Below are 15757 nucleotides of genomic sequence, written 5' to 3' on the forward strand. Positions count from 1 at the left end.
AAGTAACGATTATCACTCAAGATGATCGAATGGATACAAGCCCAGCTAACGACGCAACCATTAAGGACGCTCCATCAAAGGCACCTGGCAGTACCGGTAAGTCGATACCTTCCATTTCGACCATTAATGCCAATGTAAAGAATTTGACAGCAGATATTAGAACGTTTCTGGGACATGATAGTTTTGAGATCTCGGTTGTCAATGATAAAAGGGCATATTTTCATTTCCATTCTCTAGAAGAGCAAGAAAGGATAAGAGCGCTTTTTGTAGAAAAGGGGGTAGAATTTTACACTTTTTGCCCAAAAGATCAATCCCCTCATTCTATCGTTATGTCGAGACTGACTTCCGCTTACGATAGGGATGACATTAAGGTGGCCCTGTCACAGTTAGATATAAACTTAGATGTTAAAAATGTAGCAAGACTAGGTCATGGAAAATGGCTCATCCACCTAGGAAAGGGTTCGGACATTAAGGGTCTTTTTAAAATCCGTCTATTCCTTAACTGCAAAATTAAATTACGAAAGGATAATAGGAAAGGACCGACGCAGTGTCACAATTGCCAACGATACTACCACGTATCAAACAATTGTAACTTGGCGTTCAGGTGTGTTAAGTGTGGTGAGTCCCATGGTCCTGGCAATTGCCATATCCCAAAAGGCACACATATACCCAAACTAATCCCTGTTGTTGATCTGAACACAGGAGAAACGGTTATTAATTCCAAAACGGGAAAACCGGTTATGAAACCAGAATTCACACTTAAATGTGTAAATTGTAATAAGACAGGACATTCTGCAAATTCACGTCAGTGCCCCATAAGAATAGCACTTATTGCTAAGTCAAAGGCCGCTAAAGATAAAACATCTAATGCGCCTAAGAGAAATAATTTCCCTATTAACAGTGGAAAAGTGAGACAGGGTATATCATATTCCAGCATCTGTCCAACACAAAATAATCAGGCAAATACAACTCCGAATGTGCCCATTAATACAGAGGCTACACCAGCAGGAGATGTTATGGACTCATTCGAAAAATTCAATGAGATATGTAAACAAAATTTCGGTAAAGATTTTTTTACCTGTTTACACGAAGTCCGGAGGTATTCAAAGGATATCAATAGCTTAGATAAGGATAACCAAGCCAAAGCCATGGTTGGTATCCTAGCTTCTCTCAGTTTCGATGATTAGACAGCTTAAGTGCATTTTTGCCAACATCAACTCCTTAGTGTCGAGGCGTAAGAAACACTTCTTACATTTGTTCCTAGAGGAACATCGGCCTGAGGTGTTGATGTTGGCGGAGCATAATTTGTCTACCCATCAAAACTTAGATATGGTAGGCTACAAATCCTTTTTACAGAGAAGAATGGATGGTCTGGGTCGCGGTACTGCCATCCTTGTTAAGGATGACATTAGATGCGAACTAGTTCAATTTGACTCTGGTATTATTGAGAGTATCTGTGTGAAATTATATAGGGTTGATGGATCTACACTCCATCTTGTTAGCATGTATTGCCGACCCCCTGATAATTTTGATACTACAGACCTCGAACCTCTCCGACTGCTGGCCAGAAATGGAGACGTATTAGTTGGTGCTGACCTTAACGCCAGGCACATAAGCTGGGGTAGTGATACCTCATGCACCAAAGGTCGAAAGGTTAATGACTTTATTCTTGGTTGCCCTGACCTAATAGTCATTCCAACCGATGGACCCACTAGGTTCAATAGGGACTCCCAGTCTTATATTGACATTTGTTTTGCCTCACCTGGCATAACAATTGAAGACAATGGAGGTCGAGGAATAAGCACCTTGGACTGCCTCTCGGACCATTTAGCTATTGAGATGAAAATCCTTGACATAGTACCTGAAAATCGAGAAAATAGAACTTTCTACGACTTCAGTAAGATTAATAAACGGAGACTTAACAGAATTCTGGCTGATGAATTACCATCATGTACGCTCCCTATAGACCGAAACGTCACTACGTCGGAAATAGATTTAGGAATTGATAAAATGGTAGACATTTTTCATAGGGCTATGGAGGAGTCAATCCCCAAAATAAGACCAGGTAGTAGAGGTCTAAGACCACTACCGCCTGAAATTCTTGATCTTATAAGAAATAAAAAGCGTTTAAGACGTACACTTCATCGCACAGCAAATCCAGGCAGATATGACACTCTAAGGGCTGAGATAAATAACTTAGACAAGATAATTCAGGGAGCCATTGCTCGGCATGAGTCCGAGCAATGGAAAAACTTCCTGAATAATATTGAAATGAATAGCCGGGTATATAGTAAGGTTAAAGCCGCAGCGGGAATAAAACGCAGCCCTATACCTGACTTAAGAGACGAAAATGGTACCCTTATAACCCTTGATAACGATAAGGCAGACACCATCGCGGACGCCATTCAGGGTAGGGAAATACCACCTTCATACCAAGACAATACTGTCAACAGTATTGAATTTGAGTATAATAACAGGTCCCCGCTGGTACAATTTTCTGCTAATTTTCCAGCGGATGGTACGCTATCGGGTTTTTCGCCACAACTCAGGCCTATATCCTATGAGGATATAGGCTCTGCAGTTAAAAAAAGGCCGAACCGTAAATCTAGCGGACCTGATGGTATCCCGGAGATTGTCTTAAGAGCCACTGACAGATCGACCTGGAAGATTATTGCGGTTATTTTTAACCATTGTTTCAATCTGGGGTATTTTCCAAATGCTTGGAAAATTGCCAATGCGGTACCTGTGTTGAAGCCCGGTAAGGATCCGACAAACAGGGACAGTTATAGGCCCATCAGCCTTCTATCTGCCTTCGGAAAGTTATTGGAATATTTCATCTTGAGAAATATTTCCAACTTTTTAGAGGATAGGGAACTGCTGTCTAATAGTCAATTCGGTTTTAGGAGAGGCCTTTCGACATCCCATGCACTCACTGTGCTTGGTGATCACGTGGGTAGGGCTCTTAATAACCGCCAGATTACAATAGGTGTTAGCCTGGACTTTTCCAAGGCTTTTGACAGCGTATGGCATAATGCCATAATTTACAAAATGACTCATATGAATTTTAGTCATAACATTTGCCGCCTAGTGACAGATTTTTTGAAATTTAGGAGATTTAAAGTTAAAATAGGGGACTCGTTTTCGACTGTCAGGAATATATTCACAGGTGTCCCACAGGGTTCCCTTTTAGGGCCTGTGTTATTTAATATCTTCCTAGCAGATATCCCCCAACCCTCAGAGGGTGACTTACTCCTTATTTATGCTGACGACATCTTTGTCGCAGCATCTGGAGCCCATGCTGTAAACACAAACACACGTTTGAATGAATACCTGGAGGTACTCTCCAGGTATTTTGATAAGTGGAAAATGTGCCTTAACATCGGCAAGTGTGAGGGTATTGTTTTCAAAGGGCTAAAAAAATACTTATACCCTAGTGCTAGGGGATTCGAGGCTACCCCCCGAATTGGGGGACAGTTAATTAGCATGTCCGACAGACTGAAATACTTGGGTGTAGTTTTTACATCTAACTTTCGGTTTGTCGGACATGTTGATTACATACTTGGTAAGGCCAAGAAACTTTTCTGGGCCTACCAAAGGATAATTTGCAGATCTGGCGGCTTAACCCTCCCGGTTAAGTTGTTGATCTATAAACAAATTATCAGACCGATTCTATCCTACGCATTCCCTGTATGGTACGGAATCTCCTCCAGCCAAATGGAGAGAATTCGTGTCTGGGAGAGGGGGATTTTGCGGTCGTGTTTAGAGTTAAGGCCGGTGCAAGGTGACGATGGGATATGGAGGTTGCCCCCCAATTCTAAGGTATACCGTGACACCCCCTTCGATAGGATTGATATATTTCTAATGAAGGGCGCTCTTGCCTTTATGGAAAAATCTTCATTTTGTGAAAATGCCCTGGTCATTGACAGCCTAAATGATAATTTCGATAACATAGACAGCCTCTTGGAGGCCAATTATCATCCTCCAAATAGTCTCGTCATGCTAAATAGAGAAGGTCTGATATTCCATGATGACCAATTATTGTTCTACCACCGTCGGTATAGAACCTTCGACCTGCATAATACCGTCTACCAAACTGCCCAGTAGCCGATGTAGCGTCCTTGTATATATGTATATACTAGTTTTAGTTTAGTTTTTTTAAGTAGAATATAAGCAAAATAAAAAAAAAAAATAAAAGAGTAAAGACTCCCTTTTTCTGGTTATTTTTCGGGAGAATAAGAAATCAAGTTTCTAGTTTAATGATCTATAAATAAATCTAAATTATTATAATTTAAGATTTAGTATTAGTGATAGGTTGCATACATGATGCAACTTATGTAAATATTACATGTACTATTAAGGTAAACTTAGATACATAATTTTATGCTAAGTAATTATAAGAACAATTGTTAGACTTAAGTCTTATTCCAAATGTCTAAGAATGAAACTTTGCCAATAACAATTTAATAGTACACATAAATTTGTGAGTGTATTTGTGTTACAGTGAAATATAAACATAAAAGTGAATAATCATGTCTGACGCCGCCGTTGTTGAAGCCACCGCCTCCCCAGTTGCCGCTGTTGAGAAAAAGGCACCAAAGAAGGCCGCAGCCAAAGCAAAGAAACCATCAGCTGCCCCTACTCATCCACCAACCCAACAAATGGTTGACGCCGCCATCAAAACATTGAAGGAACGTGGTGGTTCATCATTGCCTGCCATCAAGAAATATTTGGCCAGCACCTACAAGGTTGATGCCCAAAAATTGGCTCCTTTCATCAAGAAATATTTGAAGAGCGCTGTTGCCAGTGGAAAACTCATCCAAACTAAAGGTAAGGGTGCTTCTGGTTCATTCAAATTGTCCGCCTCGGCTTCCAAGGAACCCAAAGCAAAGACTGCTGAAAAGAAGAAGAAGGCACCAGCTGCTGAGAAGAAGAAGAAGGCTGCCCCTAAAAAGGCCGCCGGTGAAAAGAAAACCGCTGCCAAGAAGCCATCTGCCGCCAAAAAGACCGCTGAGAAGAAGAAGGCTGACAAAACAAAGGCTAAGGCCGCCAAGAAAACCGGTACAGTTAAGGCTAAACCAGCAAAAACCGCCGCTAAAGCATCTGCCACCAAACCAAAGGCACCCAAGGCAAAAACAGCAGCTGCTAAACCCAAAAAAGCCGCCGCACCAAAGAAGCCAGCTGCCAAGAAAGCCGCCGCCAAGAAGTAATTTTTCCCAGAAAGATTACTTGTTGACAACATTTTTCGATATTCGAAAGCATAATATCTAACAGCCCTTTTCAGGGCTACAAATTAAATTCAAAAAGAGAAAATCTTTACTTCAAACTATTTATTATTACTACTATTTATTGTTTTATTACCTAAATAAATAAGAAAAATACACACGTGTCTGATTTTAAAAAAATTTTACCCTCACTAATTACTTTTCCTATTAGGTAATTAACATTGAGCCTGTTTTATTATGGGCATTCCACAAAATAACACCACAAAGGGATTAAAATTTTAGTCTGGGTCATAAAATAAATGTGACTAATTTTTGTTTGTCTAATTATGGTCATTTTCATCTAATTTCATATTTTAGGAATTTTTCATTTAATCTTCAAAAATGATAATTTTTTCTCTTTGCAAAAATTGTTTGCTGGGTAAAAGGAGATTATTTTAATCAGGAATGTTTTTCTATTCTAATGAAGTTATGTTGCAACTCTATTTTATTTCTTTTTCTATTTTTTCCATTGAAAAATGTCCCGTTAATTTTTGCGCCACCACCAAAAAAATTTCCCCTTAAAAATGTTCGCGCTTCATATTTGACATTGGCGTAGTGAAGTATTACAGGCAAAATGCTTATACATACTTGTTGTTCGTTTATACATTTTCGATATGGTGGTGACTGCCGACGGTAATACTAAGTAACAACGCACAAGCACACACACACATACCCATACAGTGGATGGCGTGTTGTTGTACACACATAGAGTAGCCAAGCAAGCAAAAAAGCAATATGAACCACGGCAAAACAAGATTTGACGGCGTCATTTACTAAATACATGGGAAAATTATTATTTTTGCTAGAATATGAGGAATTTTAAAATTATTTTGGTAAGTTTCTTTATTAAATAATGGAAAATAAGTGTTTCGACAAAAATTTGATCTCTTTTAAAATGTTTTTTGTGGCCCTGAAAAGGGCCTTTTATGGTTGAATTTCGACGAAATATGAAAAAATCAAGGCATTTACTTGGAGCTGGTGTATTTAGTAACAGCCTTGGTACCTTCAGAGACAGCGTGCTTAGCCAATTCACCGGGCAACAATAGACGGACAGCGGTTTGGATTTCCCGACTGGTGATGGTAGAGCGCTTGTTGTAGTGGGCCAAACGAGAGGCTTCGGCGGCAATACGTTCGAAGATGTCATTCACGAAACTGTTCATGATGCTCATGGCCTTTGACGAAATACCAGTATCAGGATGGACTTGCTTCAACACTTTGTAAATGTAGATAGCGTAACTCTCCTTACGCTTGGTACGTCTCTTCGACTTATCGCCCTTGGTGATGTTCTTTTGGGCTTTGCCGGCCTTCTTTGCTGCTTTACCACTGGTTTTAGGAGGCATTTTTCACTTTTAGTTTTTTAATCACACAAACACTTTTAACACTGTTCACAAATGATGAACCTACGGCGTCAAACAAGAATATTTCAAGCATTAAATGCTCAAATGTTTCAGGTAGTCACAGTTGCTGTGTGGAATAGTGGCCAAACAACCCCATTTTTCGATGTGTGTGTATTAAATGAGCGAGAGAAAAGTATAAATAGTACGGGTATATTCGAGTAACGGCATCATTCTGTGTTTTTTCAGTGCTAAGTGAAGTGTTCAAAAAAATATTAAGTGAAAATGTCTGGTCGTGGTAAAGGTGGCAAAGTTAAGGGAAAGGCAAAGTCCCGTTCAAATCGTGCTGGTCTTCAATTCCCCGTCGGTCGTATTCATCGTTTGTTGCGCAAAGGCAACTATGCTGAACGTGTTGGTGCCGGTGCTCCAGTATATTTAGCCGCCGTCATGGAATATTTGGCTGCTGAAGTTTTGGAATTGGCTGGTAATGCTGCCCGTGACAACAAGAAGACTCGTATCATTCCCCGTCACTTGCAATTGGCCATCCGCAACGACGAAGAATTGAACAAATTGCTGTCCGGCGTCACAATTGCCCAAGGTGGTGTATTGCCAAACATCCAAGCTGTTCTCTTGCCCAAGAAGACCGAAAAGAAAGCCTAAATTATCTCGAAAGGTATTATGGAAAAAATACAGACCATCGTATAAGAAGAAGAAAAATCCATACAAAATTCAACCAATCCGTCCTTTTCAGGACGACAAAAAATATTTAAAAAGAGAAAAAATCTATTCAAACTATTAATTTTCATTATTTACATTTTATAGGGAAAGAATAAAAATGACCAAAAATTTAATATTTACATTTTATAGGGAAAAAAATAAAAATGCCCAAAAAATGATATTTTTCTTAATCGACGACAACCCTTGATTATTTTACAAATGACATTTTTTCTTTCATAATTCCTTAGAAAATATGTTCGTTTGTTGTAACTGTTTTTCATTTCTACCCCCCAACAGAATTGTGTTTGTTTTATGTCGCTTTAGTTTTCACAGGAATAGCGAGACAGATAGAGAGACAGAGAAAGAGAGAGAGAGCGAAAAAGAGATCATTCGTCTCATCGATGATGTTCGCGCCAATATTCGTTCATCGATGTTCCCGCCAATGTTCGTTCATCGTATGTTGACGATGTCTGTTATGAATGTGTGTGTGTGTGGTGTTGTGTGTTTGTTAGTTAGAATAACCAAATGCCTTTACTTACGATGATGATGGTTGTTGATGTTGTTGTAGTGGCTGTTAGAGTAAATTATATGGAAAAAGTGTTCTGCCGCCGCGAATTTTGAGGAGAAAAAAGTAACTGTATTTGGAAAGGAAAAAATGCAGAAATGTGTGATTTTGGTGATGTTGTCAAAGCATAAAGTTAGTAATAGAGTGATGACAACATGAAGTGCGCACGGAAAAAATTTTTTATTTTCAAAGGGAAAAAAGTAGAGTTGTGAAATAAATTGAGGATCATTGTTAGAAAATAACAAAAATACATAAAATAGAAGAAAATGATGTGATTTTTGTGGACATTTAAGAAAAAATAAATTATTTTTAGTGAAAGATAAGAAGAAGAAGAAGAAAATTTTCAATGATTTCAACATAAAGTAAAAGAATTGATGTGATTTTTGGGACGTTTGAGAAAAATAAAATATTTTTAGTGAAACATAGGAAGAAGAAGAAGAAATTTTTTAATAATTTCAACATAAAGTAAAAGAAATTTAGAAAATTATGTGATTTTTTTGGTCATTTAAGAAAATGTGATTTAGTGAAACAAGAAGAAGAAGAAAATTTTCAATAATTTCAACTAAAGTGAGAGAAATTTAGAAAATTATGTAATTTTTTGGTCATTTAAGAAAATTTGAGTTAGTGAAACGAGAAGAAGAAGAAGAAAATTCTCAATAATTTCAACATAAAGTGAGAGAAATTTAGAAAATTATGTGATTTTTTGGAGGATTATGGGATTTTTGAATAAATAAGTAAAAGATAAAATTTTTCTATGCGAGTTCATGAAATATAAGAAGAAGAAGAAGAATTTTTTCCTAATAATTTCAACATAAAGTGAGAGAAATTTAGAAAATTATGTGATTTTTTGGAGGATTAAGTAAAAGAAAATATTTTTATATGAAATCATGAAACATAAGAAGAAGAAGAAGTTTTTCATAAGCAATTTTTTGAAAAAAGAGATGCTATAAAATTTTTTTAAATATATTTTTGAGAAAAATCGCAGTAAATATTAACAAAATTCAAACTAATTTAAAGACAATTTTTTTAAAAAAAAAGGTAATTTTCTTTATACTTTTAAAAAATTTAATAACAATTTTTAATAATTTCATCACAAAATAACAAAAATTTTTACTTGAAGGAAAAAATAAGTACTTAACATCGCAGTCAAAGATATTGTTCGCTTGGCATAGCATTGATGTGCGTTAGTTATATGAACAAACACACGCACACACAGACCGACGCTAGCGTGCGTATACACACATCGTCGTATTATCAAGCAAGCAAGCAGCTACCCTAACAATGAGAGTTGCCGGTAGAACATGTATTAGTGGAAATAAAGGAACATTTTTGTGTATTACGAAAAAGGAATGATCAGAGTTGCCGACGGTAAAATATTTTTGAAGGCAAAAAAAGAAGAAGAAAAAATTGTAAGAAAAAAGGTAATGTTTGCCGACGGCAAACATTTTTGAAGGAAAAAATGGAAAATTATTTGATGATGGAAAAAAAATTTATGAAAATAAAATTAAATGAGCAGAGTTGCCGACGGCATTTATTTTTGAAGACAAAAGGGAATATTATTTGAAAAATTTTATGAAATGTGGAAAAAGAAAGAAAAAATAAAATGCACTGAAAAAAGATATAAGAAAGAAAATATTTTATGGTTAGTTTTATTTTTCATATATTAAGGTAAGTTTTATTTTTGATATATTTTATTAAATTTTTTTATGTTTTTGTAATTTTCAACAAGAAAATATCTCTTTTTAAATATTTTTTGTGGTCCTGAAAAGGACCGATTGTTTTGTTGTAAAAGAAAAATTCTCCAAATAGCGTCAAGAAAATATTTAACCGCCGAAACCGTACAAAGTACGACCTTGTCTCTTCAAAGCATAGACGACATCCATAGCAGTGACGGTTTTACGCTTAGCATGTTCGGTGTATGTAACGGCGTCACGAATAACGTTTTCCAAAAACACCTTCAGAACACCACGGGTTTCTTCGTAGATGAGGCCAGAGATACGTTTTACACCACCACGGCGAGCCAAACGTCTAATAGCTGGCTTGGTAATACCCTGGATATTATCACGTAACACTTTACGGTGACGTTTAGCGCCACCTTTTCCCAAGCCTTTGCCACCTTTACCACGACCAGTCATTTTTCACTTTTTTAAAAATCACTTAACACTTCACGAAAGCACAAGAACGAATGTTTTTTCGATTTCATTTCATTTATTTTCAAAATTTCATTTTACATTTTGAATTATAAGTCTATTAATTATATAGCTTACTTCTAACGTGTTTTAACACTTATCTAGAATTACATCTTTTAGAATATATTTTTGAATTTCGTGTAAGGCCAGCCCATTCTTTCTTTTATTTGTTTTATGATATAAAGTTATTAATTCAATTCTTGTGAAAATTTTATAAAAAACACAAGTTATACTTTTACTTAAAACTAATAAAACAATAAACTACAACTAACATAAACTACTAACTAAATTAATACAACAATATTTACAATATATACATTTTATATCACCACAGTCATTGGTCAGTTCTGTATACTAGATTTTCAAAATTGTATGTTTTGTATCTTCTATGATACAAAACTAATTTCCCTGTGGAGTCAAATATTTCTCCGTTATTGTTCAAATTCAAAAGACTCATAGCCGGCATAAATCCGTTTACATCTCTTATTCTATTCAATTCGTCATTAGGTATGATTAAGTTTTTAATTATGTCATTAGTATGGAAGTTAATTCTGTTAAGGCAACTGATGGCAGTTCTTACTGCAAAATTGTCGAATCTATCTATTTTACTTTCCTTGTAAATTTTTTTAATTGAGGGGCTTATATAGTGACCCTGTGATGTCATACGCTTACCAATCCCTAGGCAATGCGCCAGTATTTTCCTTTCAAATATCCTAATGCGCTCCATTTGGTGTGATGATATTTGAGACCAAACTGGAAACGCATAGCTCATTGTAGGTCTTATGATTTGTTTGTACAAAATCAACTTAACTTTTTTACCTAGTTTCCTTTTCTTACTAAGTACCCATTGGTATGAGTGATATGCAGCCCTGCCTTTTTTTATTAGGTGATCCACATGTCTAATAAAGCTCATATCCTCTTCAAATATTACCCCAAGGTATTTAAGTGTTGGCGTATTTCTAATTATGTCGCCGCAAATTGTGACATTTGGTATATATTTTTTGGCATTACCATATAAGTTTATACCCTTCCCTTTGAAAATGATTGTTTGGCATTTGTCTAAGTTTAACATCAAACGCCATCTGTTAAAATAACCTTTTAATATTGAAAGGTATTGGCATATTCTTTCATTGGCTATTCTAGCATTTACATGAGTGGAAGTGACGAGTATGTCGTCTGCGTATATTAGGAGCTGAATACCATCTGGAGGTTGTGGTATATCAGCCAAATATATATTATATAATACTGGCCCCAACACCGACCCTTGGGGAACACCAGCATTCACTTGTTTTGTGTCCGAGTTAGTTTCTTCAAATTCGACGTAAAATTGCCTATTTTGTAAATAATTATTGACCAATTTTGTTAAAAGGGGACTGAACCTATAATCATTTGCCATTTTTTTAATGATACCTTCCCTGGGTACCGTATCAAAAGCCTTTTGAAAAATGTTTTTTCGATGGCTGGCGGCTTCTATTTATACAAAAATTGGCCTGTTTGACTAACCAAGAGTCTTAATGGAATACACATGTATTTGTGTATGTGTTAGTACACATTTTGGGCGCGCACAGCTGTCTTTACTGGTTTACCCACCCCTAATCATAGCCGCCTCTTCGAAATTTTCTATAAATACCGCTATATGGATGGATGGCACAGTTATTACAGTGTTAACAGTGTTTGTGTGCATACCTAAGTGAAGTGAAAAAAATTAAAGTGAAAAATGGCTCGTACTAAGCAAACTGCCCGTAAATCAACTGGTGGAAAGGCTCCTCGTAAGCAATTGGCCACTAAAGCCGCTCGTAAGAGCGCACCAGCCACCGGCGGCGTCAAGAAGCCTCATCGTTTCCGTCCTGGTACTGTTGCCTTGCGTGAAATCCGTCGTTACCAGAAGAGTACTGAATTGTTGATCCGCAAATTGCCCTTCCAACGTTTGGTTCGTGAAATTGCTCAAGATTTCAAAACTGATTTGCGTTTCCAGAGCTCTGCTGTTATGGCCTTGCAAGAAGCCAGTGAAGCATACTTGGTCGGTCTTTTTGAAGATACTAACTTGTGCGCCATCCACGCTAAGCGTGTCACCATCATGCCTAAAGACATCCAATTGGCCAGACGTATCCGTGGAGAACGTGCTTAAATTCTTGACGTTTTAAAAACTATTTTTTTACAACAAAACAATCGGTCCTTTTCAGGACCACAAAATATTTATAAAAAAGAGATTATTTTTTCATCAAACTATTTATCATTTTTAACATTTTAAATAAATAAATATTTTTCTTTGTGTTTGTTTAATTTTTGAGGCTGATTTTAGGAATATTTGAAAATTTTCTTGTATGAGTCATATTTGACGGCGTCAGTAAAAATCTCCCATTAGAAGACACATTTTATTCTTCTTCTTGAAAAAAAAATATAATATTACAATTTTCCCTTTCAAAGACACATTTCTGCTTCTTAAAAAAGTATTGAAATTTGCTTCTATAGGTAATTTTTGACGGCGTCAGTAAAATTATTCATTTAAATATTTTGTTCTTCTTCTTGACACAAAAAACAAAAATTATGTTATAATTTTTCCCTAAAAAGACATTTTATTCTTCTTCTTGAACAAACTTATTGAAATTTCCTTCTATATGTAATTTTTGACGGCGTCAGTAAAATTTTCCCATTGAAATGCACATTTGTGTTCTTCTTCTTCTTCCTTTTCTATGTGTGTTTTTGATGGCGTCAGTAATATTTTCCTATTAAAGTATACATTTATTCTTCTTCTTTCTTTTCTGTTGGTCTTTTTGACGGCGTCAATATTAATTTCATCTTTAAAGGCAATGTTTTTTTCTTCTTCTTATTTTCTTCATAACAAATATTTGTTTTATTGAACTTCTTTTTGTGTGTATACTAATGTCCACGAGGCATATGTTCAATAAATTTGGCGCGAAATGTTCTCTGCAATAATGCTCTCACTATTTCTCATTCAAAATGGTTGAAAATTTTTGGCGGAAAATGCTCTCTGTTTTGTTTTATTTTTTCTTTTCAGATAATGATGAATGAAATATGCAATTTTTTTCTTTTCAGCTATATATATATTTTAATTTAGTAAAATTTTAGGATAATTTTGTAAAATTATAATTTTTTTGAAAATATTAATCAATAATTGTCTCACGTAGATATGACGAATATTTCTTGGCCATTTGAAAGGCGTAATACTACATTTTAGAAAAACATTTTCTTTTTAAAAAAAAATGTTTAAATCTTGTATTATTTTTACAGAATTGTCATAAAAAAGGGATTTATTTATTTTATTATATACATTTTTGCAAAAAATATCCAAATTATTAACGAAATCAGGAAAAATATACGTGTGAAAAACTTCAGTAATTCTATATGGTTTTTTCCTTGATATGTACTAGCAAAGGAAGAATTATTTTTGGAGAATATTTTTTGCAAAAAATGATGAAATGTTTACTAAATTTTAACGAAAATGTCCTCATATTTTATTAAAAATTAATTTTTGAGCGATTTTCATTTAATTTAGCAAAAATATTTCAATTTTCAAAAATATTACCTTTGACAGTGAATGTTTGTCCATAGGTGGTATACGGTAATGGGAAGATTTTTTTAACTTTTCCAAAGAAATAACTACTTTTTATGAATAATGTTATAATTTGGTGTAAATATACAGATTCTGAAATGTTTTTTAAGAAATTTTTATAAAACTTAATTAGATTTGAGCTTTTAAATTTCTTTGAAGAAAAACTTTTCTTCATTGAAAATATGCCAACAAGAGGATTTCTGCCGTCTTGGACCACATAAAGATTTTCAATTTTTTTCACAGTGAAAATGTAAAATATGTCAATATTTTAATTTTATCCCAAAGTAAACATATCAGGCTTTATTCTCAAATAGAATTTGGAAAATATTTTTTGAAAAAATTCATAATTTTTTCAAATTTAGTTACAAATTTGTGATTACATTTTTACAATCTGTGAAGTTAAACGCTTATAACTTTTAAACGGATAAAGGAAATTACACCAAATTTTCGTTAAAATATGGCCTGATATCTATACAAGAAATGTGTAAAATATCTTTTATAAAAATATTCAAACATTCTTCAGAAAAATTAAATTCCTACGAAAACTTTTGTAAAAAATTAAACACGCTTCCACACAATATTTCGAAAAATATAGCTATTGACTACTATGCACTTCTCATCTTTTCAATGTACCTACCATGTTAAAACTTTGCCAATAACAATTTAATAGTACACATAAATTTGTGAGTGTATTTGTGTTACAGTGAAATATAAACATAAAAGTGAATAATCATGTCTGACGCCGCCGTTGTTGAAGCCACCGCCTCCCCAGTTGCCGCTGTTGAGAAAAAGGCACCAAAGAAGGCCGCAGCCAAAGCAAAGAAACCATCAGCTGCCCCTACTCATCCACCAACCCAACAAATGGTTGACGCCGCCATCAAAACATTGAAGGAACGTGGTGGTTCATCATTGCCTGCCATCAAGAAATATTTGGCCAGCACCTACAAGGTTGATGCCCAAAAATTGGCTCCTTTCATCAAGAAATATTTGAAGAGCGCTGTTGCCAGTGGAAAACTCATCCAAACTAAAGGTAAGGGTGCTTCTGGTTCATTCAAATTGTCCGCCTCGGCTTCCAAGGAACCCAAAGCAAAGACTGCTGAAAAGAAGAAGAAGGCACCAGCTGCTGAGAAGAAGAAGAAGGCTGCCCCTAAAAAGGCCGCCGGTGAAAAGAAAACCGCTGCCAAGAAGCCATCTGCCGCCAAAAAGACCGCTGAGAAGAAGAAGGCTGACAAAACAAAGGCTAAGGCCGCCAAGAAAACCGGTACAGTTAAGGCTAAACCAGCAAAAACCGCCGCTAAAGCATCTGCCACCAAACCAAAGGCACCCAAGGCAAAAACAGCAGCTGCTAAACCCAAAAAAGCCGCCGCACCAAAGAAGCCAGCTGCCAAGAAAGCCGCCGCCAAGAAGTAATTTTTCCCAGAAAGATTACTTGTTGACAACATTTTTCGATATTCGAAAGCATAATATCTAACAGCCCTTTTCAGGGCTACAAATTAAATTCAAAAAGAGAAAATCTTTACTTCAAACTATTTATTATTACTACTATTTATTGTTTTATTACCTAAATAAATAAGAAAAATACACACGTGTCTGATTTTAAAAAAATTTTACCCTCACTAATTACTTTTCCTATTAGGTAATTAACATTGAGCCTGTTTTATTATGGGCATTCCACAAAATAACACCACAAAGGGATTAAAATTTTAGTCTGGGTCATAAAATAAATGTGACTAATTTTTGTTTGTCTAATTATGGTCATTTTCATCTAATTTCATATTTTAGGAATTTTTCATTTAATCTTCAAAAATGATAATTTTTTCTCTTTGCAAAAATTGTTTGCTGGGTAAAAGGAGATTATTTTAATCAGGAATGTTTTTCTATTCTAATGAAGTTATGTTGCAACTCTATTTTATTTCTTTTTCTATTTTTTCCATTGAAAAATGTCCCGTTAATTTTTGCGCCACCACCAAAAAAATTTCCCCTTAAAAATGTTCGCGCTTCATATTTGACATTGGCGTAGTGAAGTATTACAGGCAAAATGCTTATACATACTTGTTGTTCGTTTATACATTTTCGATATGGTGGTGACTGCCGACGGTAATACTAAGTAACAACGC

General features: G+C 35.3%; 6 protein-coding genes and 1 long non-coding RNA gene across 7 annotated transcripts; 5 read left to right on the plus strand and 2 right to left on the minus strand.

Moving 5' to 3' along the window:
- Positions 1–4471: 4471 nt before the first annotated feature.
- LOC141392859 (histone H1-like) lies at positions 4472–5280 on the plus strand. Its single transcript, XM_073965835.1, has one exon. The coding sequence runs from the start codon at positions 4530–4532 to the stop codon at positions 5205–5207; it is 678 nt and encodes a 225-aa protein (XP_073821936.1). The 5' UTR covers positions 4472–4529; the 3' UTR covers positions 5208–5280.
- An 892-nt stretch (positions 5281–6172) lies between these two features.
- On the minus strand, positions 6173–6614 carry LOC141392858 (histone H2B). The gene has a single exon (XM_073965834.1). The coding sequence runs from the start codon at positions 6599–6601 to the stop codon at positions 6227–6229; it is 375 nt and encodes a 124-aa protein (XP_073821935.1). The 5' UTR covers positions 6602–6614; the 3' UTR covers positions 6173–6226.
- Positions 6615–6703: 89 nt separating this feature from the next.
- Positions 6704–7255, plus strand: LOC141392283 (histone H2A-like). The gene is made up of 2 exons (XM_073965233.1): positions 6704–6791; positions 6900–7255. The coding sequence occupies exons 1-2, from the start codon at positions 6704–6706 to the stop codon at positions 7253–7255; spliced, it is 444 nt and encodes a 147-aa protein (XP_073821334.1).
- Positions 7256–8012: 757 nt separating this feature from the next.
- On the plus strand, positions 8013–9426 carry LOC141392860 (uncharacterized). Its single transcript, XR_012409900.1, has 2 exons — positions 8013–8915; positions 8998–9426. It is a non-coding gene; the product is annotated as an uncharacterized lncRNA (long non-coding RNA).
- A 213-nt stretch (positions 9427–9639) lies between these two features.
- LOC141392861 (histone H4) lies at positions 9640–10051 on the minus strand. The gene has a single exon (XM_073965836.1). It carries the CDS (start codon positions 10010–10012, stop codon positions 9701–9703), a length of 312 nt encoding a protein of 103 aa, XP_073821937.1. The 5' UTR covers positions 10013–10051; the 3' UTR covers positions 9640–9700.
- A 1732-nt stretch (positions 10052–11783) lies between these two features.
- On the plus strand, positions 11784–12194 carry LOC141392284 (histone H3). Its single transcript, XM_073965234.1, has one exon. The coding sequence runs from the start codon at positions 11784–11786 to the stop codon at positions 12192–12194; it is 411 nt and encodes a 136-aa protein (XP_073821335.1).
- A 2120-nt stretch (positions 12195–14314) lies between these two features.
- On the plus strand, positions 14315–15123 carry LOC141392863 (histone H1-like). The gene has a single exon (XM_073965839.1). It carries the CDS (start codon positions 14373–14375, stop codon positions 15048–15050), a length of 678 nt encoding a protein of 225 aa, XP_073821940.1. The 5' UTR covers positions 14315–14372; the 3' UTR covers positions 15051–15123.
- Positions 15124–15757: the final 634 nt, after the last annotated feature.

The sequence above is a fragment of the Musca autumnalis genome, unplaced genomic scaffold (assembly GCF_047663935.1).
Source record: "Musca autumnalis isolate F117 unplaced genomic scaffold, ASM4766393v1 scaffold_2, whole genome shotgun sequence".
NCBI lineage: Eukaryota > Metazoa > Arthropoda > Insecta > Diptera > Muscidae > Musca > Musca autumnalis.

What these genes read in the sequence shown, in the direction of transcription:
- LOC141392859 (XM_073965835.1), top strand. Translation starts at nt 4,530, where the DNA reads ATGTCTGACGCCGCCGTTGTTGAAGCCACCGCCTCCCCAGTTGCCGCT.
- LOC141392858 (XM_073965834.1), bottom strand. Translation starts at nt 6,601, where the DNA reads ATGCCTCCTAAAACCAGTGGTAAAGCAGCAAAGAAGGCCGGCAAAGCC.
- LOC141392283 (XM_073965233.1), top strand. Translation starts at nt 6,704, where the DNA reads ATGTTTCAGGTAGTCACAGTTGCTGTGTGGAATAGTGGCCAAACAACC. An exon ending in ATTAAATGAGCGAGAGAAAA is followed by an intron (nt 6,792 to 6,899) that starts GTATAAATAGTA and finishes GTCGTGGTAAAG; the next exon opens with GTGGCAAAGTTAAGGGAAAG.
- LOC141392861 (XM_073965836.1), bottom strand. Translation starts at nt 10,012, where the DNA reads ATGACTGGTCGTGGTAAAGGTGGCAAAGGCTTGGGAAAAGGTGGCGCT.
- LOC141392284 (XM_073965234.1), top strand. Translation starts at nt 11,784, where the DNA reads ATGGCTCGTACTAAGCAAACTGCCCGTAAATCAACTGGTGGAAAGGCT.
- LOC141392863 (XM_073965839.1), top strand. Translation starts at nt 14,373, where the DNA reads ATGTCTGACGCCGCCGTTGTTGAAGCCACCGCCTCCCCAGTTGCCGCT.